The sequence below is a fragment of the Ischnura elegans genome, chromosome 2 (genome assembly GCF_921293095.1).
Source record: "Ischnura elegans chromosome 2, ioIscEleg1.1, whole genome shotgun sequence".
In the NCBI taxonomy this organism is placed as follows: domain Eukaryota; kingdom Metazoa; phylum Arthropoda; class Insecta; order Odonata; family Coenagrionidae; genus Ischnura; species Ischnura elegans.
Window position 1 is genome coordinate 66,653,436 of NC_060247.1, and position 24,930 is coordinate 66,678,365.

The 24,930-nt window shown below is 37.2% G+C and overlaps 1 protein-coding gene and 1 long non-coding RNA gene across 4 annotated transcripts; one reads left to right on the plus strand and one right to left on the minus strand.

Moving 5' to 3' along the window:
* The first annotated feature begins 82 nt into the window (after window positions 1-82).
* On the plus strand, window positions 83-5,922 carry LOC124153899. Its single transcript, XR_006863786.1, has 2 exons — window positions 83-296; window positions 5,771-5,922. It is a non-coding gene; the product is annotated as an uncharacterized LOC124153899 (long non-coding RNA).
* On the minus strand, window positions 2,472-24,411 carry LOC124153897 (solute carrier organic anion transporter family member 74D-like). Of its 3 annotated transcripts, none has more exons than XM_046527295.1 (13): window positions 24,147-24,411; window positions 16,527-16,840; window positions 15,933-16,157; window positions 14,277-14,516; window positions 13,105-13,245; window positions 10,876-11,106; window positions 9,699-9,863; window positions 9,228-9,417; window positions 7,299-7,455; window positions 5,862-6,118; window positions 5,303-5,406; window positions 5,009-5,110; window positions 2,472-3,266 (listed from the first exon to the last, which is right to left on the minus strand). In XM_046527295.1, the coding sequence occupies exons 2-13, from the start codon at window positions 16,825-16,827 to the stop codon at window positions 3,106-3,108; spliced, it is 2,274 nt and encodes a 757-aa protein (XP_046383251.1). In that variant the 5' UTR covers window positions 16,828-16,840; window positions 24,147-24,411; the 3' UTR covers window positions 2,472-3,105. The 3 variants fall into 3 exon arrangements, with proteins under 3 accessions (XP_046383251.1, XP_046383250.1, XP_046383252.1); XM_046527294.1 differs by having other exon boundaries at window positions 24,058-24,411; XM_046527296.1 differs by lacking the exon at window positions 24,147-24,411 and adding an exon at window positions 23,649-24,020.
* Window positions 24,412-24,930: the final 519 nt, after the last annotated feature.

The following is a 24,930-nucleotide window of genomic DNA, read 5'->3' on the forward strand; positions in this document are numbered from 1 at the left end:
CGGTTTGAGCGTAATCACAGCTCAATTGTTCATTCAAAAGTGAGGTGCGCAATGCGAGGTCGCGATGTGGCGGGAATCCTAGAATGCGAGATTGTTGAGTACGGGCAGTATTCGGTAAATACCAGTGATGTAGTATGACGACGTTAAGAAGTAAATTTTTTGTATGAATCAATATGAAACCAAAGCAAAGGAATATGTGGATTCAGGCCAACATTTCGGTTGAAACCGTGATGGGAATAGCCTATAGCTTGTTCAAATTTGAAGGATTCCTAATGAGATTCTGAAGGCAGCTGGAGGTAAGAAAATAAGTCGTCACTAGCAAGTGTTTCGTTGTGTTATGGTGTATTTTGTAGTTACGGGTCGCCATTTAGTGCCATTAAATGCTAATAATAGTGAATTTTATTGATCCCGGGACGCGATTACATGTATTCACGGGACAAGTCAGTAAACAATCAAGATTGAAAATGCTTTATAAATTATATTAAGATAGCAGTAATTCTATTTGGAGTATTAACGGCATTCATGGTTAAATAATTTTAAAATTTTTTCTTACACTCGGGAAGACTTTGCCTGTGATATCAGCAAGTTAATGATAAGAATACTTGCATCCTGCATATGAGGATATTTCAGCGTACAACTATAAGGAGACATTATATGAGCCACAATTCTGAAATTACTAGTAATTTCAGAATTGTGGCTGTTACTTCTGGTGTTATGACCGTGCAAATTATAGCTCATAGACCCAATTATGAGTGTTGCTCTTTCATGCACATAATGGAATAGTAAATATCAATACAGAGAAATTTTTAAATTTCAAGTGCTTTAAAAAACCGTTTACAACTTGTATATTTATTTACACCAATCAAAATCCTAGTATGGTAGTTTCCTTCATAAAAAAAACGAAAGGCATTGATTGCAATTTGTTACCCACCATTAGTGTATTCACTGTACAAATTATTTGGTTTTAGAAAGCCCAGTTTAGACAAAAGTTAATGGTCAATTTTAATCTCATTTGAAAAAGGTCGGATTGGTGGCCTTGCGATGCCACTCCACATGACGTCTCCGGGGCCTTGATGCTATACAAGTAGTCAGGAGTTTTACACCGTCTAAGATTACCAATGCATGCATGAGACACAGAGCTCAGGGAAACATCTCTTAATAATCACCTATTAAAATTGCCTATGGTAGGAAAGTTTCCTTCGTTTGATAGGGTAGATTGATACGCATAGATTATCCTTTTTTAAGCTGAGCGCTACCTGCTAGCAGCCTGCATCATATCAGTTCTCATAGCCTTGCACCAAGGTGGCCTTACATGGGGGCAGCCGGAACCAGAATGATGTCACACGGGCTTTTCCAAGCATTCATACTTCAGCGTCGCGTCTTTGCGCTCTTGAAAATTTTCACTTTTCATTTAATCGTGAAAAATAGATATCGTCAGCGTGAAATCTAAAAGCTAAAAGCGTGAAATACGTACTCCTGGAGTAATTATCTTTTGATTCAGGCAATAAAAAAATAATTGGAAACCACCCTATTGCCCATATTTGGAGCCTAATTAGCCTAGAGAACCACTAGCATGTCCTCAGGCCACAACACTCTATACTTCAGGTTACTGGATATTTAAGTATAATGCTCAGGTAAAGCGGTATCAAAGTCAGAAATATGAAGGATGTTCCGTTGTAAGTAACATTTGAGTATGTGTTACACGACATTATATAAAAGTTTTGTTCGTTCTATGTTAGGGATTTATCTATGTAAACAACCAAGAATTTGGAAGAGGAAGAGGTCAAGAGTGATTTCCCCCTCATCTCATGCCAAGAGATAGCAAGACTTTCTTCTGATATACAGTTGGAAGAACATACTAAGAGACTTAAAGTTGTTTAGAGACATTCTGTTCTCAATACACCAAGTAGCCATAATGTTAAGTTCAGCCTGAGCCATCACGGACAAATCCTGTTCTCAGGAGATCAGGTGATTGGTATCATCAGTGTGCATAATAAAGTCTCCAGTTACTGTTCATTGAGCGAGATCATTAAATTGCAACAAAAATAGTGGTGGTCTTTGAATGGAACCATGTAGAGCACCTTTTCTAACTTGTCTATCTATCGGAAACCTACACACACCGATCTTTACCTGAATGGACACAGTCATCATCCTCCCTCCTAAAGAAGATCGATTTTGTCTACGCTAAAACACCGAGCAAGGGCCACGTCCAACTCTGAGAGCCTAACACAGGAGATGAATCATCTCAAATAAACCTTCCTCCTGAATGGCTACAGCAAGCAGGAGATATACTTCAATATCTATCAATTTTTCTGCTGAGCGATGGTGGTGGCAAAACTTTTGGTAAGAATCCCTCATGGTGTATGGGTTAAAATAAGAATGTTAGTTGAAGATCTTCGTAAGCAAATTCTACTTACCTTAAACCCATTTTGCACAGCTAACAAGGCAAAGGATGCATTAAATAGCATTGCTTCATAAGTTAAGTTATTTATTTTAACAAACATGCCATTCAAGTCACACAATAGGACTGAATGACAATTCAAAATAGATTCATTCAATCGATTGCAACCACAGGCTGAACCGATTCAACATAGAATGCAGTCATTTATCTCTTGATGTCTTGAGTAATCTAATTATTTTATAGGCACTTTTTCCACTGCAACTGGTGCTTTTCAAGGCAGTGTCATATTATTCACCTGACTTGCTTGCACTTTTCACAAAATTGCACTGTTTAGTTAATATCGTCAAAAGTTTCACTTTGTCATCGCGGAAAGCACTTCTCCAAAGGAATGTCTCGCTGATGAAGTTCTTATTTCCCTAAATTTTTTCAATATTTTAATTAATAGATGACAGAAAATTAAATTCAAACTGAGGTGACAATTATTGATATTTTAGAACCAAGATGACATATTCCATCCTTCCATTTAGCCCTAGGTACTTGTTTTTGGGAGGCTGCAGCCTGTTATCCTCCAATTCGCCAACTGCGTAAGTTATTTTACTTATTATATACCACTTCTTTGCCGGAATACTGCTTATCTCTTCTCTCCAATCATAATCTCAATATCCTTGTGACACTGCAGCTTCAGTCTGAGTGGAATATTTTCTTCATGCTTCACCACCTGTAGCTCTTGCAACCTCATCCATTTCCACAGCCAATTCTGCATCCTCCATTTCCTTCTTTGTATCCTCATGATCATCAAAAATTTTGAGGTTTTTGGCATAGTACCATACACCACCATCAAATGCTGTTCCAATCGTCACAAATGCTGTGATAAAGAATAATTGATGAATGTAAGTACATATACAATTCTCTGTTGGCATTAAAGTTCAATTCCTGCTATAATTTTTTATAAATTTTCATAGTTATTCACATGATACTACAATGAATTATTTCTCAATATCCTTTGGCTGAGTAGGCATGCTTAAAATTGTAAAGATTAGTGGCTTTCACGCAAATCCAAAACCTTCCTATACAGTACCTACACAATCAAGCTAAACACAGAGCTAAGAAATACTGATGGACATATCCTGGAGAAGAGAATTTATGGGGGAATTTTACTGTTTATAATTTCATATTTGAACCACTATAAAATGTGGAAAATGGGTGGATAATTTATCTGAGAAGCTCATGACTTTGGCAGCATTTATGTATTCTATAACCCATTCATTCAATTTAGTTGTGCATAAAATTTTCATTAAAAGGTGACGATCCTAACTTGATCTCCTGTTTTAGTAAATGGCAAGATGCCTTTCTGGAAGTGAGGGTTATCAATTCACTCTAGACAATTAATTTCCTGTACTATTCTTTTATGGGCAGTTTTAGTTACCCTCAAACCTAATCTACTTTTCCATGCTTGTTGGTCTCATCAAAATATTTTTTTAGTACTACTCTTATCCAGACCCATGCTGGACCCCTTCTTAGAGTGGTGGACGGCCATAGCCTGAGGGCGGCAGCACTATGCAGGAGGAGGTGTCTTGGGGTGTGGATTATAATAAATAAATTTTGAAATTTTAATCCTTACCCTCTTGAGATTGAATCGAATCTCACCAGATTGAATTACATATATTAATGTTAATAATTATTTTCTTTAATAAAGACAGTATTAATTATGCTGTTAAATGAGACATCATTGAAATCAAGTCAACCACTCAATTTTGGTATTATGACTGTGAAATTTGTCAGTTTCATAACGGGAGATTGCCAAAGATTTCCAGGATGTAGGGTATACTGGGATACATCCCGGTGTCCTGGTGACCCAGCACGGGCCTGCTCTTATCTTATTCAATTCCTCTGTATGAAGACCACCAATTGGAGATATATACTGTACCAGCTGCTTATAACAGACTTTAGTTCTTTGTTTCCTTAGCCTCTATATAATATACCGGAGGAGATTGTTGGCACCGAGTTCAACATTTAGACTGTACGATGAGTCATCCAAAAATGATAATGCTCAGTTTCAGGGTGTTATTATTGCCCTCAGCAAAGATCTCTTTGTTTTGCATCTCTCATAACAACCCCCTGGATCCACCTCTGATTTTTGTTGGTTGTAGTGTTCACATTTCTAGAAACGTTAATTTGCCTTTCCTCTGCAGCATTTAAGCATGCCTCTTGGTACTATGTATTTGAAAAACACTTGGTCACTGTTCATTTAAGCTGATAAAGCCACTAGTTCATGTTGAGTTAAATAAAAGATTTCGGCAGCAGATTGGCATTTACTGTCTGATGAATGGGCAATCTATCAGCTGCCAGCCTCTTACTCTTAGCTCTTCAGAATATTTCAAGGCAAAGCACTGGGTGGAAGTTCAGGTTGTATATCATTTACCTCTGCTTTTTCTGAAATATCAATTACGTAGCTCTTCCCTGAAATCTTGATTTCAACTTGCTGCCTATTCAAATTAAAGGTTTCACCCTATCCAATAAATTGTTTTAATGTTTAAGTATTCTTTTCCACATTATCTTATGGTTGCTAATTACATATTGATTTTTTTAACCATTTTATTTCTTTACCTGCTGCTGTGAAATTTAGTAGGTATCTCAGGGAAGCACCATTGTAGAGCCAGCAATTTCCAGTACCTGTGCAGGTTCGTCCCCAAACTAAGCATGTGCTATCTGCAATGCGGAGATGAAATGTTTAGTGCATAGATATCCAAATGATATACTGAGTATTTAACCCTCTAAAATCATAATCAACATCCTAGTGGATAGGGTAGAGTATGTAGGTATTGTAACTTCAGTTTTGCTTTATAAATTATGATACAGTTTAAAAATGTCTGTATGATGTAAAGATATGGTATTACTTACCAAGAATTATTCCAAAAAGAATTGGTGATGGAATAAAGGAGAAGAGACTCATCAATGCTAGTCCAAAGCCCATTGAGAATGTTTTATCTTTCTCTTCAACACACCTGATCAGAAAAGGAAATTTTAGGATAAATGGCTGCTCGTGAAATATTTATTTGCAAAAAAAATCTGGATAATTTTTTATATGTTACTTTTTGTGGTAAAATGCATATTTTTTATAATAATTTTACTGTAAATGTTACACTTAGGAAAAATTGCTGTGTTTTTGAGGAAATGAATCTGAACAGTTGACTTAATGCTTATGTGCTTTAATCACAATTATGAGTTACATTATTTATGTGAAATGCCTTCTCATTTCTTGTCACAATGAAACAAATTGCCGTGAATTCAACGATTCCCAGAAAACTATTGGATGTACATAAATATGTGACATCACCAATCGTAGAATATCAACAATTTTAATTATAGAGCAAATGACATCATGCCCCAAGATAGTAGGAGGCAATGGGAAACTTCATATAGCTGTTGCATGGAATTGAGAGTACACATGTTACCGTACCTGATTGAAACCAGGAAATTGGATGCTCTGCCTGTTGCACCAACAAATTTGAGCAGACAAACAACGGCTAAAAATGCATAAAATTTGGTGGCACAGTCGACCGGACACGATCCAGATATTGCTATTCCTCCATCAACTTGATTGGTAGAAGTGCTGGTATGGTTGATGCTTGAGATATTCAGTTGGCTGACAATGTCCTTGAGGACTGCAGGAATTGTACCATTCATTGGTGCAATGCAGGTACATCCTCCGTACACCTATTCAGGGTGAAAACAGACTGATGGGCATACTCTTACCCATACTTGCGAATAATTTTCTTGAATCTTGTAATTGGTTGAGAAAATGTAACCCCTCCTGACTACATACCACCAGTCTAATCAACAGGCCTAACCATTTCCTAATTGACATATCCTATTGGACCGAAATTCAAATCAAAGTAAACACCCATCTGGGTGATTCCAAAGAATATTATTAAGGAACAAGTAAATTGCAAGTAATATTTACTCTCTTTAAATGGTGTAAAGGCCATTTTACACAGTACACGGAATTGCGCAATCTGACGTACGTGCGAAGGCTCAATCAAAATTGCATCGTGTAAAGCGGTGAATTGCTAGAACACATGCGAAAATGCGTGGATGCGAGATGGCAAAATAGCCCCTGTTCTAATTTCGTTCATGCATTCGCGCAATTCCACGCCATTTTAGAAATTAATGCAGCTCTAACCTGTGCAATTCCGTGCCCCGTGTAAAACGGCCTTAAGTGCTAGTAAAATGTCATAAAAGTAACTGTTACCATTAAGTTAGTTTCTTTTATTAAGTCACTTCATCTCTGATTGCAAGGAGTTAGGTACCCTAATTTAGCTAGTCTTCTGTCTACAAGAAAGCAATCTGCCAATATGTTTTTGTATCATATCTTGAACAGTCATGTTAAATGCTCAATAATGCTGTCATGTGTGTCAATGAGGCCGCCTTCTTTGAATACCAGGCTGTGCAATGTATTTAATGTTCCTTATATTTCTAATACATAATATTCTTTCAATATGCCATTGTATCATGCAATGAGGGAGAGTAATTGAATATCAAGAGATGCTTACTTTTTAAATATGTTTGAAAGAGCCTTTAAAGATATTTAAGAAGTAGTGTTAAATAATTCTCGGTGGAATATCTTCTTGATCTTTTCTTCAGTCTAATTTATGTATGAATTTAATTTGCTGTTATTCCATTCCATAATTTTTCTCCTCTTTTGTGTATTAGAGACTCAAAAAGGTTTTTTTACGCGTTTAATGAATATACTACTACATATTATCTCTGGTGATATGTAAGCAAAATATTAGAGATTTTTGTGCCTGTATATCACTGATAAAGTGCAAAAGAAATATTTTTTTATCAGAGGATAATTGGCAGTTGTTTCTTTTCTTTTGCGACTGATTTCACTCACCTTCTTTGTAGTTCCCTGAGGCATTGAAATCTCTTGTGTGCAACCTGCGTGGCATGCAGATATGAAAGTGGTAGTTCCATCAGCAATAGAACACACAGGAGAGTACTTGACATAGTCACAGCCACATGCGGTGTTACATGGATATTCAGTTCGAAGCCTGTATATAGAAGTAGACAACACACTGCTCAGTTAGTGTTAGCCTCTTCCTGGAAGAAATTTGCTTGGCAATTCAAATTTTTTGCTCAATTCTTTAGAGGTAGCTATAGAGCTCATTAGCTTTAAGTTGGTGGATCTTAGCTGATCAAAAAAATAATTTTACTTAGATACATCCCAGACAGCACATTTGTGGTAATACATTTGTATTACAATTGTAATACAGTGTCAAATGTCCTCTATTACAATCGTATTACAATTGTAATACAGTGTCAAATGTCCTCTATTACAATCGTATTACAAATTCCCTTGTATTTTGCCTTTGTATTACAACTGTATTACAAATCATCTGTATACAAGACGTTTGAATACAACTGTAATACAGTTGTATTACAAAAATCGGTACAATTTGTAAGGTTACAGAAGATTTACCATTTGTATACAAATGGTTGTGCTATCTGGGATATGGGATTGAAATTTCAAAGTATATTTAGTAAGTTTTATTAGCTATGGCATTATATGGCGAGATACTGATATTGTTGGTGTTGTAGTTAATCATGTAAATCATGAGCTTTTAGATAATGAGGTTGACCATAAAATATTAGTGTCAACATATTTTAAGAGATACTATTGGAAATTTTGATACTTTGATGGCGTTGTATATGTTCCCCTCATCATGCTTGTACATAAAATGGAAAAATTTTTTTTATGAAAACTTATATTATATTTTACGATCCAGGTGAAATAAAAAAAAGTAACTCAAAATATGGTAAAATTAAATAGTTAATTAATGCATATGCTGTTGAATTTATGACGTTAGTGCTTCATGAAGAAGCAAAAAATAATGGGTTTTGAAACAAGTCATTTATGAATTTAATCAACTTTGATCCAATTAGTATGTATGAAACCATTGCCAATATTTCCTTCATCTTAAAGCCGTGGACATCTCTATACGTCCATGAATGCCGAAAGCTTAGCACCACTCCTTGCTGTCTCTACATTTTCCAAATACTGCATTAAAGTTAAAATTTTCATATCCGTACTTGAGAAATGATGATACTATTTGCTGTAAAATATTCCGATTTTTGCCAGATTTATGCTTGATCAAGTATTTTTTATTAGGTCAATAGGGAAAAAAAACTTCTAAATTTCCACTCAGTAGTTTGACATACGACACATCGAAATGTGAATGTATCAAACCTATTGATTTCAATCCATTGGATTCAAATTATTCAAACAAAAAATATGAATATTGATGCAAGTCAATTTGCTAACTCTTTATTTGGAGAAGCATTCTTTATTAGAGAAAATTAATACCTCCATAAGCTATTTTTTGAGATACGGTAGTTGAAATTACACACCGTTTGCTATTAAGAAGTTTATTAATATTATTGATTAATAATTTATAGTTTAATAATTATAGTTAAATAATATAATTTAAAAAATGAATTAACTTTTTTAATAAACTTTTCAAATTTTGCCACCCCCCTGAAATCTTCCACCTGGGGCACGTGCCACCCTTGCCCTGCCCTAATTCTGGGCCTGGCAGAATCTCACTTGAGCCTTATCTTGCCAACATTTCAGAAAGGTTTTAACCCCCGACCTCCCATTCACTACAGCTTTGTGGTTCTAAGTATTAAGGTGAAATTCCAATGAGTATAAGTAAAATTTAGCCTAAAAATATTGACTTATAACCATTCAAAATCAGTTATCATTAAATTTGGCTAGCTTTTGTGACTATGGAAATGAAGAGAATGTGTTATTGTAATTACTCACTCTCCTGATGGTAATACTGTAGAGTCAGCAGCTGGACACCCCAGAAATGCATAGGAAACAATGCCAAGCATAGAAACTGCACCACAGAAGACATTCCAGAAGGCCAGTGCTCTTGCGGAAGGTCTTAGTTTTGAGATAATTACACCAGATGCAAGAACCCCTATAGCTGAAAACACTAGACCCACCGTTCCTGGAAGAAAATTATTTTTATCATATTCTTTTTGAAATGAATGAATTCTTTTTTATTGGCTAAATTGTTCTACAAAGTGAAGCCTAAAGATCTGCTCTACATTTTGTATGTATCACCTTAGTATGTATTTGCTTTTAATTGTCTAATTTGAGGAACTTATCCACATGTTATTAAAGGAATTATTTATCATATATTTCTCGTTCACTGTATCCATGCATTTTTGAAAACTGAGAACATTGGAAATTAAGCTATACATAGTTAGATGTGCCAAAGATACTTACCAGTGATGAGACTTGATGTGGAAGCAGATTGCCTGTACTGGGTCTCGATGTATTTTGGCATGAATATCCAGTAGGGCATATAACCAAAGAAATAAAATATTGCTGCAAGATTGTTCATCATGAAGATCTTGTTCTTCAGAAGCCGTGTCAATGTAACTATCATGTCTGTAATGATTAATTTTTGTTATGGTTATTACTTGACAATCGTACTATCATCAAAGCATGTCTGACTATTACTTCTGTGGAGAGAACTTACAGGGACATGGACCTAATTTGATTCAGAGGTAGATGTTTAATGAATAGGTCCTCTTGAGTGAAATATTTTATATTTTTGAAATTCATAGCTACTAGAAATATTGAAGCCGAAAGTTTGTTGGAAGGGGAACCTCATGGAATTCATTTGAGCTGATAGGTTTTTGGACTGATATCATTATGTTGCTATAGATGAATCAGATTGTGTTGAGGAATGGCAAAAATGAATGAAATAGTATGGCAAAAATGAAAAATAGTATTTTATGATTTATATCTACTTTCTTTAACTCAATACTCAATAGATATTTATTTACAGTGACTGTAAATAATCATTGTATGTTTCCATCAACATTAGGTATTTTTTGAAATCTCATTTGTACCCTCCTCTTAGGGTTGCATGCATTTCAAAATCTAACGAATTTCTCTGACTTTGAATATTACATTTGTGAGAGGAATTGGCTGGATAAATGGTTGCCTATTTTCATTTTATCACTTCTTACACCATTGGGTATGCCCAAATGGGAGGTATTAATGGTAGCAATCTGCATTGTTTTATTCCTGTAATGAGAGGTGACCCGTGTCCCTTCTGAATTACATTTTTAACTGTTGATTCCACAGACATGCTCATGATAGGTTTCACTGTATTGGCAAGTCAGCCATGCAGAATATTTTGGTTACTTTATGACTCTGTTTAAAATCTCGTTTTATAATTATAAGTGTGGAAGTGACTATATGACTTTTATGAGGAATTCTACGAAAGTAAAAATGGTCATTCTTTGGAAGGATGATTTTTAGATCTCTTAATTTTTGGGCTCAAAATTTTTACTTGAGAAAAATGTGATTCAAGTAATGATGAATATTATAGGAAGAAAAGACGGATGACATTAAAATAATTTTCTTTGAATGTGCTAATATAATGCAGTACCTTTTAGGGAGGCTGGTGGTTGATCCTCTTTTACCTCCTCCTCAACATCTTCAACTTCTTTTCCCTCTTCTCCATCCAAATTTTTCTCCTTGGCTTCCTTTTCATTGGATGCTATGATTAGTAGCCTTTTCTGGGCTTCTTGTTTCCTCATAGCAGCCCTTGGTAGAGTCCTTGGAAATAGAGCCATAAAACTTGCAAAGATGCTCATTGGAATGGCCAAAATAACCCATCCTTTAAGAAAGGAAGAAACACATCAGGATATAATTCTATGATCCTCATGTTAAGAGCTGACTCCTCATTGCCATTCTTTAGCATACCATGTTAAATTCTAACTTAAAAAACTTTGACCTCTGGTGCAACCTTAGTAGAATGAAACATCTCTTTTTATGGGGGAGCTCAAACTGTTAATATGAAATTGAAAAGCATGTGTTTCTGCTTGCATGCATTCTGTCAGACCTGGAAATATGGTAGGGCTCTAAAATGATGTTCTCCGTGTTGCTCCTAAAGATATCTATTCTCAATTGTTCAAGCAATCTAAGCCTAGCGTGCAGCCTCCGAGTCTCTAGCAACTCCCAGCCTAATCTGCTTAACATCTGGGTAATACTGTCTGTACGCCTGCTGCAGTTTTTGACAAATTGCGCTGCTTTCCTTTGTATTTTATTCAGTTCACGGATTAAGTCTTTCTGCCCTGGATCCCATGTGCTCGCTGCATAATCAAGGTGTGGTTGGATGAGTATTCTCTTCCTCCTACATGTTCCTTTCTGCGTCGCTTTTCTATATTCCATCATTGATTTGTTACATGCTTCATCCACTCCCTCTTAATCTCTTCCATTATTTTCCAATCCTCTTCCACCATGGTTAACACCACCTTGTTCCTTTTTGTCTCTCCTGCCATCTCTCCTACACTCACTTCCACACCCACATCTTGAATAACTATTTTTATCCTCCTTCATCAGTGCCTTCATTTTGGCACTGCTATGTGCAATGTTTCAATTCAGACTCTCTGGGTGCTCTTTATTTGCAGTCTCATGCAAAGGTACCTTCACCAGTTCTTTTTTTCATGAGTACCTCCTTTTTTAATTTCCTTCTCTTCCTTACTTGTGTGACCATTATCGTACAATTAGCAGCCCAAGAAGTTAATATTTCTAACTACATAGTCACGTATGAGGCCATTTAATTTTTTGTTGAGCTTAAAATTCCTTCTTACCCAAGTACCTATGTATTAATGTTTTAATGACACAGTTTACCAGAGGTATCCTCTCATTCCTAGTAGCCTTTTGCTGAGGAGATAATCAACACCTTGGCCTTGTCTCACACATCAGCTAATGCTTGCCCACCCATTTTCCATTGCCCATGATTTTCCATTGGCCATTTCCATCTCACTTATGTGGTATGACCCATATACTGATTATATATATGTATTAATGTGTCATCTTTCTCTTCAATCATGTCTATTTTCTCAAGAAAACTCATTAGCTTTATCCAGAAAACTTTATCAAATACATCATTTTAATTTTCTATGGCTTCTAAGCAAACGTTCACTTTCTGATTGCTCTCTTTTAGTTTATTTCTTGTGGAGTCCTCGTAGTCATTTTCACGTGCTGTGTTGGCCTTCTCTTACAAAATCCTACCTGATTGTCACCTTAGTTGTTGTAAGCTCTAGTCTATGGATGTTAATTTTTCTTGGGATCACTTTTGGTGTATGTGAAACTAAGCCAATGTCCTATAGTCTCCACATTCCATTGCTTTCATTTCCTAAATTGGCATTTAAATTCCTCCTTTGAAATGCTTAATCTAAGCCTCCTTTGTATAAATCCCATGAATGAGTTTGAAAAACCTTTCACCTCATAAACTCATAAAATATGTAAATTTAAGTGCAAGTGTTTGGTGTTTTCCAGCTATGAGGATCCTGGCATCAAAACAAAGATAGGGGCAATACATTATGAAATATATGAGGCATCTTGTGGTGAAGTGGCTATTGTGTATCCAGAATTGAAAAAGTGGTAAGTATGATCCAGATTTTTTAGGGAGAATTTTAAATTTAGATAATAACGGTAAACTTAGCTGTAGGTTGAGTGATTAGCTGAGAAATAGAAATAAAAATTTGGGTAATTGACTATGTACAGTTGCTTTACTGAAGAAAATTAATTTAAAATATTTTTTGATTTCTTAAGAAAAATACATAGTGAATGATAGTCGATCACTGATAAGCTTACGTTTAAAACTCACCTAGCCACCATGCACCTAACCATCGGGGGTTTGTTGTCGTGATGGTTGGTGTTAGAGTTGGTGAGATGTACATCTTGAGACAGAATGATGCCAGTGCATAGCCTGATGCAGGCCCAAGCATCCGAAGAAAGTAAGACAAACCTGTGAATAAGTGGAGAAGTTTTTTATTAGTCCTTTGTAATGCAGTAAGTGAAATGTAGGTTGAGGATAAATTAGCTGGCTATGGATTTGCAATTTAGCGACTACAACCAAATGGTAATATAATAACATTTGGAGATTTAGCTGTAATGACTTTTGATTTGTGTAGCGTAATAGTAATGCTAGATGCATATTTTCCTTGGTTTTTTAATATGAATTATTTATGTATTTGTACAATGAAAAAGTCTGTGATTACAAATAACACTGTGTGATATGAAGGGCCACTTATTTGGTAAATTTAGGAATTCATCATGCTTCAGGATATTCCTTTTTTCTCCATTGGCACAGTTCAAATATGTAGTACCTTTATTTGAGACTTCTTATCTGTTTGTACCCTCCCTTGATACTATGGAGGCATTGACATAGCCACCGGAGGCTTTCTGGGTTACAAACCCCCTTTGAGCCTTTATTACTTTATTTTATATTTATTATATACTTTATTTTAAGAAATACTTGTACAAAATTACTGTTTTTGAGTCCTGAAAATCACATTTTCAATATCAAAATTTCCCTGATCCCCCTATGCCTGAGGGTGTTTTTCATACACCCCAGAAGGGCCCTGCAATCTTCGGTTAATCCCCCCATTTCAGAATCCTGGCTAGGCTACTGTATAGAGGTAGCCTTTTCCTTTTGCACCCATGGGTGCAGTAAAGAAATTTGGATGGGGGGTGTGGGACCACCTCAGGACCACCTGCCTTCCGGGAGTCTGGGGGTACCCTCACTTCAGGAGAAGGGGGTGTTTGTCCTATGGACAATTTTTCAAATTGAAATTATCGAAAGTGAAATAAAGCCCAACTTCTGAAGGAATTTTAGTGTGATACTGAAGTTTTCGATTTGTTTATTTTTCTTGGGGCATTTTAGCTTGAAGTGGGAGGCCGCGTTCTCCCCTCCCTGGACCCCATTAGCAATGCCCATGGTTCTGTCTTTAATTATCAAATCAAAACTGTTATTGTGGGATGTATATCAAAACTCACTGATTAGTGCTGGCGTTTTTGACTTTTTCACATTGTCATCCATGTAGGCTATTCCCAATGGGTAGTATATGGAGCCTCCAATGCCGGAAATGAGTTGAGCTGCAAAGAGGAGTGCCGCTGGTGCCACTCCAGTCCCACTATCCTCTCCCTCATGGCATTCCATGCCACCCTTCTTGTCACTGTTGGTGTCACAGAGTACCCGCTGCTTACGAGACCACCAAGGGAGATCAGAGGTGGGACCTGTAGAGAGTGTGTTGAAGGAAGTGGTTGAACTGATTGATCCTATAAGGGACCATGACTTAAGCCCTAGCTTCCAAGAATCTTCCAGGCCGCATGATGCATGCATGCGTGACCTCATGCCAGTTGCCTTTATGAGAGCTGTTTGCTGCAGGTTTCTCAGTGGCGTAAGGAGGGGGAGTACAATTGCTCAGCATAATCACAGAACTGTATCACTAGGCAGTTGCCTCCTAGGCAACTTATGTGTGAAAAAACTATCTGGTGAGGTGTCAGACAGTTTGTTTCTGATGTTGAACAGTGATTAGATGCACCCTTACAAATTTTATTTCTAAAATCTATGATCACAACCCCATATATTGAACATGATGTAGTCATTGATACATGGTTCTTGGAGACCATCACTCCAGATAGTTAGTTCATCAACCTGCCAATCAGTATTTTTGTCATGTCTTTAATTTCATTTGTAATGATTCTGTTGGCCTTAATTCTCCTGGAATGCCAATAGCCTTGGTCTGTCTTAAGGTTTTCCGGGGAGTAAAAAAATTGAACTTTACATACAACCATCAAAACAGGAGAAGACTACTGCTTTTACGTATATATGTAGAAATAGAATACAAGCCTCTTATGGTCATTGCATTATTTTAAAATGAAAACTGGAGATGATACATTGGATGGAAACCAGGGGACCATCAGGTTTCAAATGTGCTCTAGTCTAGTGAAACGAAGATTTAAAAATTAGTTGACGGATGGCAAAAGCTACTCTGAGGCCTGTATTGAGCAGAGCAGAAAAAATAAACTTCAGTTTGACTAAGAAATCAGTGGAAGATAGCTGGAAAAATATATTGGAGTAGACCATTGCGAGCAGCTATAAAAGTTCTTTGAGGTGAAAATATGTTGAGAAAAAGCCATAGATCAAGGAGAAAGTATTTGACCCCATTGAAGGGAGAAAAAAATGAGAAGTAAAGTAGGATATTGTCTAAATTTATATCTGTGAAGCCTTTTGTAATCGAGGCAGGTCCAGGCATAATTGTTTTAGGTGTAGGAAGGGAACTTCCAGAAAGCATCTGCATTGTGCAGCACGAAATTAGCTTCTTTATATTACATTTTTAAGTCCTCTTGCTGACAAAGTTTCTTTTTAAATAAATTAATTTTGCATTTATATTTTGATGAAATATTTGACCTGGCTGTAAATTTGGCATATTATCCTTATAGTACACCATTTTTATGGAAACAAAAATGTAAGTAGAAATGAGAAGAATCACTTCAGGGAACTAAGATGGACTACTTGTGCCAGTTATGGTGGTGTATTGAAAGAGAAGGATAATAGAGTCAAGGGACTTTTCGTGGCAGTAGTTGTATCTATCATTGTTAATGATTCCAATGATGTATGTAATATATGTAAAGAAGTGATTAACTTACCAAAAGTCACATTAGACCCCTTACTGTGTCCATGTTCCAGGGTCAGGCCAAGTGCGTCATCTCCTGGGCCGTAGATAAAGTGTGGGAGAGCTGTCAGCAGGCAGTATACCACTACTGCAAAGATACCAAAGGCTATCCAGCGAGGCCTGTGACCTTTTCCAGCATAGTAGGTGAGGAAGAGACATGTTAGCAACTGGCTAATGTCATTCCCTACGCTGATGATTCCTGGAAGATAGAGATCATGCATACATCAAATACTTCTTGTTTTAAGAAAGGTGTGTATTTACTATTGTGAAATTTAGAGTTAGAGGTTAATAATTTTTTGTGAAATTGCCGACTTATTCATTGGTATAAAGTAAATATTTACTTTTGAGCAAAATATCTTGGTACATAGCCAAATGGGAATCATATGGAAATTGATATGTATTTGGTTCATCTAAATCAGTTGACTTGAGGTAAATAGCATTTGAACACATTATAGTGCAGAAATATTGTGCTTGAATTTTTTCAGTTATCTTTTTCGCAGCTTAAAAGAAAATTTCCTATCCATAGAATAATGCATTGTTAAAAATAATGTCATTTCTTGAAACCCACCTGTCATACGACTTGGTATCTTAAATCTCTTCTCCACAGTTGTTATGGTACCATTGGAGTACGCATATGTTGCTGAAAATATACTCCCTATGATTCCATAAAGGAAAACGTAAACTTTCTTGTTGGCAAATTTTTGGAGGAATGCTCCTCTAATTGGCCCCAAACCACACTGTGTGTCCTTCTCCTTTGGCTCTCTCTCCCTTGATTTTTTCAGTTTCAGGTTTGAATCTCCATTGGCTGATACTTTGTTCCATCCCTTGTTTACCATTGGTTTATCTGCTCTTGGTTTTCCCAACGCCATTTTCGGTCAAGTCCTACAGCATAGAAGGTTGTTGATAAAATTTTCACATCATTGTACACATTCATCAATTCATTTTATTGAACATTGGTGTAAACCATCATCATTATGTTAAATTAGGTGAGAATGTTAAAGTTTTGAAGTGATAATGGGCCTTTTGGGTTTTATATTGTATATTCGTTACAGTAGTAAGGTCATCAAGAAGGGAATTGCATTAGCAAAGGAGGGGCTGATTAACAGGAAGGAGCTCATGAGAGGATCATTATGTAAGAATTTAAAGAAAAGGTTAGTGAAGAGTTTGATCTGGAGTGTAGCTGTCTACGGTGCGGAAACGTGGACGGTAAGGAAGGAGGATGAGAGAAGATTGGAGGCATTCGAGATATGGATATGGAGAAGAATGGAGAAGGTGAAATGGACATAGAGGAGGAGGAATGATGAAGTGCTGGACATGGTGGGTGAGGGGAGGCAGCTTTTAGATGAGATAGGGAGAAGACAGAAGGTATGGATGGAGGGAGTACTTAGAGAGGAGGGAATGTTGAAATTGGCGTTAGAGGGTAGAATGTTAGGTAAATGAGGGAGGGGAAGGAAGAGAATAGGATTTTTAGATAGATTGAAAGGGAGTAGGCCTTACAGTGAATTGAAGAAAGCAGTGCTGAGTTCTATTTTAGTTGAAATAAGAAAGCACAATATAATATTCACAATTCCTTGAAAATCACTAAATTATTTCAACTGTTTTTTCAACTAAGAAAAGTGCTAAAGGCATGATAATCAGCTTGTTATGTGCAGAGTATGTCCTTACACACTTAAAGGGCAACGCATTTTTCATTGCACAAATATAAACTTAAGATGTTATTTAGATTATCTCAGCATAGATTCAGAGTTTCAGCTGCCTCTTCTGAGGTAAAATTTCGAAATTGCATTGCCAATAATCACATTTTGTCATTTAAGGTAACTTATTTTAGTGAAAACTTTAGAAACTTATGATGATTTAGAAAATCATTCAGATGTATCTACATTAACCAAAAGTGTTTCTGACTCTCATTGTATGGGCTTAATTGTTATTTTTTCTGTTGATTTTAACCCTTTCAACCTGGAGTCGGCTATAGCGATGAGGTTTTCTTTTTCTTTTTTTTTTAAGAAGAATGAAAAGAATGAGAGTCATCTATATCTGACGTAAGGGATAGAGAGTAATTTTTACCAAAGTCTTCATTTTCCTCAGGAAAAACAAATTCATTAATGTTCTTGGGTTGACAGCATTTCTGTTTGTTTTATTGAATAAAATTAATTACTGAATTTTGGTGTAATTTCAATTTGAGCAATGTATGGGGCACAAAGTTTGGAAAAAAACTCAGAGTCAGCAGTATTAAGAACTTAAAAAGCTATCCACTCTATCACACTTCGTATATGGGTATTTGGTATATGCAAGAATTCTCATGCATACCACAAATCCCTAGTTAGCCTATGATCCAATATCAACAGCTCTTGAGATTTATTTTTCATTCATAATGAGTATTTCAGATCTATAAACCTTAGAATAAGGTAGATAGGAAAGTTACTGAAGCTTTCAAATACAGAAAATCTTGGCATCTTGCTGAACAGCTTGTTTTCATTCTGAGTGTTGTGTGCATCTCTTTCTTTCAAGCACACTGGCCTTCGTAAATCAAAAGGATAGCCATCATATTTGCCCTCACAAGCAGTTCATTGTTCTTCATGGCAACTTTATTGGAGTCTTTGAGGGATTTATGATTCATACCCTCATAAACAGAAGGTTCAGAAGGTTGATTTCTGGTAACTATTCCTTGCTTATCAAGAATTTCCATGAGGTGCAATGGGTTTCACTGCAACGTTTTGAACCAAGTTGCCCCATGTGCGCTGCTTGAGAATTTAAAAGAACCCTTCGCTGGCTATTATGAAAGCCAGAAGGATTGACTTCGCTCAGTGGGTGTCATAACCGTGAGGTGTGGGCCTGACCCTGAGAAGCTCTGACCTTGGCCCAAAAACGTAACTGATTATCCTTATGAACTAATGCACGCCTGTTTATTTACGTTTGGCTGGTTGACATTTTATAAATCTTTTGTCAGGAATGAACGATAAAATACTTGATTTTTTTATCATTTTAGATACCATTTGTTGATAATTTAGGTAATTTTTTTAGATAATTGAAAATGCATCGTTATTAGAAATTTTTATCAGAATTTATCGTCGTCATATCGCAGTCATTATTCTAGTTGGTAAACATTTTTATATCTGCGTTAGGAAAAAACAATTTAATGTGTTCTACCTTGGATGAGCTGTTTATTTACCTTGAATGACTACGTACCTTGAATACGTACCTACACCTAAAAAGTCACTTGCGGCCGAATAGTGGGTGACGTGTTGCATACATAGAGGGGCAATAAGGTTAAACTCGTCACTTAAAAAAATTCTCGGACGCATGGAAGATGTTTCTATTCTTGTTTGATCTTGTATAACTTGTTTTTTTTGGGTGGTGTTTGAAGGTTGATAAACCTCTCGAATGTAGCTGGGTTACTGGGTAAAATAAAAGTTTTTGATCAGGACCGTGATTAACCTTACCGATTCCATAGGATTCGATAAATCATAATTTGATGTTTTTTTTTGCATAAACTCTATACAAAAGTACGTCAGGGAAGTAATTAAAGTTTCTATTCATTCATCATTTTAACTTACTGAACGTTTAAATAGTCAGTCCTCAATGAATTCACTGTTGTTCGTTTTTTCTACAATGAAATACATTGTCATACTTTTTGGTGGTAAATTTCCCTTTTACAGTTGCTTCAACCTTTAAATCCTCCGCGTTGCGTACGATGGCATTGAAAATAATTATTATATTGTAATGTTTCATTTTGTAACGCAAGCATGGGAAAATGCTATTCCCAGGACCATGATAGGTCTATCTAAAGGATTGGGATTCTTCTATTTTTGACTTGATTTACGTGAATTAGTCTATTTCCTTGCGTATGATTGCCAAAAGAATGAACGAAAATTCATTTGCAATATTACCTAACTTGGCCGATGGCCTTGAAGTATGTTTGGAGAATCAATTATGCTTCCACATTTACTTACGTACTTGTCTTTGAAATTAGATATTTATTTAGCGTTTAGGCACAAAGCTCTTCGAAGTATTTCTCACCATCATTTCTCTACTCTAGAGCGGCGTGGATGTTTACAAACGTTTCATTTTTTGTGGTTGTAATGAAAAGATACTTATTTTAAGACGCTGCTACTCGAGACATTAGTAGGAAGGAAACATCTACTGTTTTACGGGATGCGGATCAAGGTTATTGTTTTTGGGGATTTTTAAGAATTATTTTCACGGGCCTTCACGGCGCCTTGGGCGTATGCAACACACAAAACCGTAGAGTTCGGCATGATTTCCGGCATAAAATTGAAAGACAATAAACACTTGCGCAAAACGCATTAGGGTTTAAAAATGAATTGATGAAATAGAAACCTGCGTTTGAAAACCACGTTAGTTATTAACGTTTTTTGAGGAATTACACGGGGATGGAGTCGCTCCCCACCCTTAATTTCCAGTGTCTTACGTGTTGTGAATTACATTTGTGACCTTCCGGTTGAACCATTATCAGCCGCATCTAATATTGCGAAAATAACGAAGCAAATCGTAAAATCAGTTAAGATAGACATATGACATAGATAATATAATCTAGCGTATGCAAATGGAAGAGGAAGTAATTTTTCTTAACTCTATAATCGAGATGCGTTCTGTTCGTCAATGACAAATGACGTTCTACCGTGTAATCCTACGGCGATACCATGCGCTCAAATAGGGACGACTAGACAGCGTGTCTAAAAATATTACTCCGTCGAAGACCGTGTAATTCATTATAACCTTTTCAAGATGCTAAAATAATTAAATTATCCTTCGAGACGCTCATTATAACTTTCTGTTGAATTTTAATGGCTCTGTTGGCTCCCTCTTGCAGAATAAAAAGTGTCGTTAATCTTTTATCTTAATTTTTTCCAGATGTTAGGTGTCAACGGAACGAAAGGAGCCGAAAAATGCCCGATTGCGCTATAGGAAGTCAACAGTTGCTGACTGATACGAGTTAAGATATGGTAAAAACATCCGAGCTTTGTTTTAAATTTAACATCATCTCATAGTCTTTTGCATTTAACTAGAAAAAAGCAAACTAGATTTATATGCTTTTACTCGTAGAAATCTGGATTTTATGAAAATTCTTTGCATCAATGTCGAAAATCTAATATTGGTAACTTTTTATACTATTTTCTGAGACAATGATTAAAAAAATACCGACCGTAGTTTTTCAACCGTAGTGTCATCAGGGTATCCTTGATTATGGGATTAGGTTCGGAAACGTCGTTATTTTTTTATTTTTTTTAAATTACTAAGCATTAAGGAATGTTACAATTGTTTTATTTTTGACATTAAAATAAGCACTTTAAGGAGCGCATTTAATCCACCCGTTTTGACTTTAAGATAGTTTAAGGTCGAATTTATCTTCGTCAGCAAATTTCCAGCTAAGTTGAAAAATAACATATCTAAATCCAAACTTACTTCCATGCTACCAGCTAATCCGAAGGTCAAAATTGCCATCCATTGCCAGGACCTTTGTGACTCATGTACGCATGTTATTGCTCAGTTTTAACGCTAAATTTTTCGGCACTTTGATTGTTGTTCATCTTATTTTAACTTATATATAATTCCAAATGTTTTATAAATGCTGCAGGAGGCAAGTTTATAGCGCTCTATCCTGTTATATAGCTTAAACAACGTGCGTGCCCGTGGCATTAGAGCTCAAGGCCTTTCTGATTGCCAGGCTATGGAAAATCTAAGAGAAATGGTTGCAGAATATGCGCTTCTTCTAGCTATGCTATCCGTGGTTCTACAAATAAATGCGGCCAATCGATCCTTGGTTCGGTGATGTTGGTTAAAATTTATGTTAATTGTTGACTCATGTAAGCCTGAGGCTTCAAGTCATTTCACACCTCCCTTACTGTATAAAACCGCGAGTATCACCAGGTATCTTTTCTAAGGCATCCTATTTTATTTACTACGTTGGTAGAATTTGAGTCATTCTAAATTGAACCCAGGAAACTGTATCATCATCCTGGATGAAGCTTCTAGATAAATAATTCGATTTTTTCCGCATTAAAGGCGATCCAAATGTATTCAAATAGAAATAACACTGTAAGAGTTTGCTGTATCTCTTTGCTGTACGTACGTATGTTCAGGTACCCAAAATATCTACTTAAATTTAAAGCACTATCGATTTCTAATGAAAATTTTTGTACGCATTGGCTTTGTATCGTATAATTGAAATGGGCGATGAACCCCAAACGTTTTTAAAAAACGTATTGGGTTTATGGTTTGCTATTTACCGAATATCTGTATGTTATATTGTTCCTGAGATACTGCATAAATACCTAATGGCTCTTTGGCTGTGATGGGATGGCATCAACTTCTATGACCGTGGCGTCAACCTTATCAAAATTGCTCATTAACTGCTATTCTGCTATTAGTTGTGGTAATTACCTGTTTAATCTAACCATGTTTTAGTTCTCTTTCTCTGACTGTTTATTTACGTAGTTCTGAAAACCATGCAATAATCATAGTATGGGGATTTAAGCTATTTGTCTTGTTACCTATTTTATCCTTAACTGGACCTTGAAGAAGATATTTGCATCCATTTGGATGAAAATATCTTCTTCAAGTAGTATTAGTAGTAGTATTTTCGGTTATTATGAAGAGCCTCGCGGGACAACAGTCATTTTAACTTCGTACTTGGGTTAGATTGGTGGTTGTTGAAAGTAAAAATTAACTAGGGAGTCGAAATGACGGGAGTGTAATTTTCTAATTTGCCTTTTCTAGTTATTGGAAGAAGTCATGGAGGTTCATTTTTTTATCCCATTCGATGGATTGAATCATGCTAGTGAAGTGATCTCCCCATGATGCCTTATAACTAATGGGAAATTTCTCTGAAAATTTTCTTTTATAAACTCAGTAGTATAGTGTTGTCATCGAGGTGTGATCTATCCATAATAATGGTACCGCGAATCCAAACCACCCGGCCTTAATTAATTGGAAGCAAAAATCAACGCACCACCATGTCTATATCTGTTTTGGCGGCTAGCTGGTGTCAAAGCTTAGGTGTCCTGACAAGTGAAACGAGGACCCAGGGCGGGCTCGCGGCGTTACTCTCGCGAGGGCCGGATCTGTTGGTAATCTTTTACTTACTGCGTTAATGGAATTTGAGTCATTCCAAATATAATCCAGGAAACTGTATCATCATCCAGTATGCAAAATCTAGTTAAGAATTCGATTTGTTTTCCGTTTAAAATAGGATCCAAATGTATTCTAATGGAAATAACACTGAGAGACTTAGCTTTACGTACGTATGTTCAGCTACCCAAAATTTCGACTTGAATGTAAGGTATCCCGATTATTGTAATGAAATTGTATTATGGAAACGAAAAGTTTATCCGCGTTCTAAGTATCCTGACAGTGAAGATTTATCGTATTTCACTTTGGGCAAGATGTTCCATATCTATTTCCGTGGAAGGACCTGTGGAAAACAGGGCTGAAACTCGGCCACCATTCTGGAAACGAGATATGTAAAATCGTACCCGCTGTGAAGTCAGAGAAATCTTCACTGCCATTGTTCTTTGAAAATAAACCAGACATCACATCTTGGGTGCCCTGTTTTAATCCAGGATTACTCTGCAGAAATTTGAAAATACTATGATTTTAATGCACAAATATGCTCTCAGTCTTTGCGAAGTGTATTTGTTTTGAAATCTGTTAGTTTGCGAAGGATCCTCACCTGCCGTCGTAAACACGTCTCAATAGACTCCAAGCCGTCGCGTCGGATTGCTTCTTTCCATGTAGCTAACGAGAACACGATTCGGGATGCAAAATTCGTATTGGTGGCCAGTGCGAGGTGTTTTTTCAAGTCGTCAGATTTGTTTACCAATTAAACTACGTTTAGGCGGCAAAACTATGTTCTGGCAATCATTGCGTGGTGTTTACTCAAAGGTTTCGGATTTTTTAAAGGACGACTTGATGAACGGGAACACCATTCGAGAAATTGGTGGTCAGTGCGAGGTGTACTTTTCCAAGTTGTTAGTTTGTTGGTAATCCATTAAGTCACGTGTCGTCCGACTGAGTTGTTACCACGTGAACAACGCACCACTCTCCTCGCGTGCACTCGACCACCTTCTCCTTGTCGTTACCTTCCAATTTTGGCGGAGACTCAAGTAGTCGAGACGGACGGTCGAATCGGTGCGCACCGGACTCTTTGAGATGTTTCAGCGAGATGTACCTCTGCCGCTTCCCGCGGGGTTGTCCTCTTCGCGCTCGTAATCCCGTCACCGCCTTGGAATGAATGCCTTTGCTGCTCCGGAGTCGTTCCTCTGTTGAAGACGAGATATTGGGACCCTCCTCAAGCCGCGCGCGGTGAGCCGAAATGCCCTACTGGCCCGGCCTACACCTCCTTCGACATCCTCCGCTGTCGCTATCGGCAAACGCGAAGTCGCACGCTGGGTCCTCTCCTGTCGTCTTCGGCACGTCGCAATAGACTCCTTGCCCCCTCACTCTGCGTCTTTACGCCTCCTTTGTCTTCCCCCGTCCCTTCTCTCTCCCCCATACTCCTCGCCCTATCTTCTAGGATAGTTCCCCCACCTCTCCGCCTCCTCCTCCACCTCCTTCCACCCCCCTGCGTGTGTATACACCCCCTCTTCTCTCCCCCACCCGCCCCCTGTGTCACCCACTTGTTTCGCGGCCTCGTCCTAACCTTCTCTCCGCCCCTGCCTCACCACATAAACCCACACTCACGGGCACCCAATTACTCAATCCGCCATCGGGCCATTCCACGCTACCCACCGTCCCTCTCCAAAGGATTCATCCCTCCTGCCCAGCGCCCTCTGTCCCATCACCCACCGCTCTTGCCCCACTTCCTAGCTCTCCCCCACTACCATTCGCCCCCCCCCCTCCTCCTTCGTCAGGAATTGATGCATCTGCCGTGGCTGCCTATCGCGGCGGGGAGGCCCGACACAGCGGGGCCTAATGAGCCGTCCCATCGGCTGGACGGAGCGTTGACCAGAGGA

What these genes read in the sequence shown, in the direction of transcription:
- LOC124153897 (XM_046527295.1), bottom strand. Translation starts at nt 16,827, where the DNA reads ATGGCGTTGGGAAAACCAAGAGCAGATAAACCAATGGTAAACAAGGGA. An exon ending in CACATCAAGTCTCATCACTG is followed by an intron (nt 9,418 to 9,698) that starts GTAAGTATCTTT and finishes ATTTTCTTCCAG; the next exon opens with GAACGGTGGGTCTAGTGTTT. An exon ending in ACTAAATTTCACAGCAGCAG is followed by an intron (nt 3,267 to 5,008) that starts GTAAAGAAATAA and finishes TCTTTATCACAG; the next exon opens with CATTTGTGACGATTGGAACA.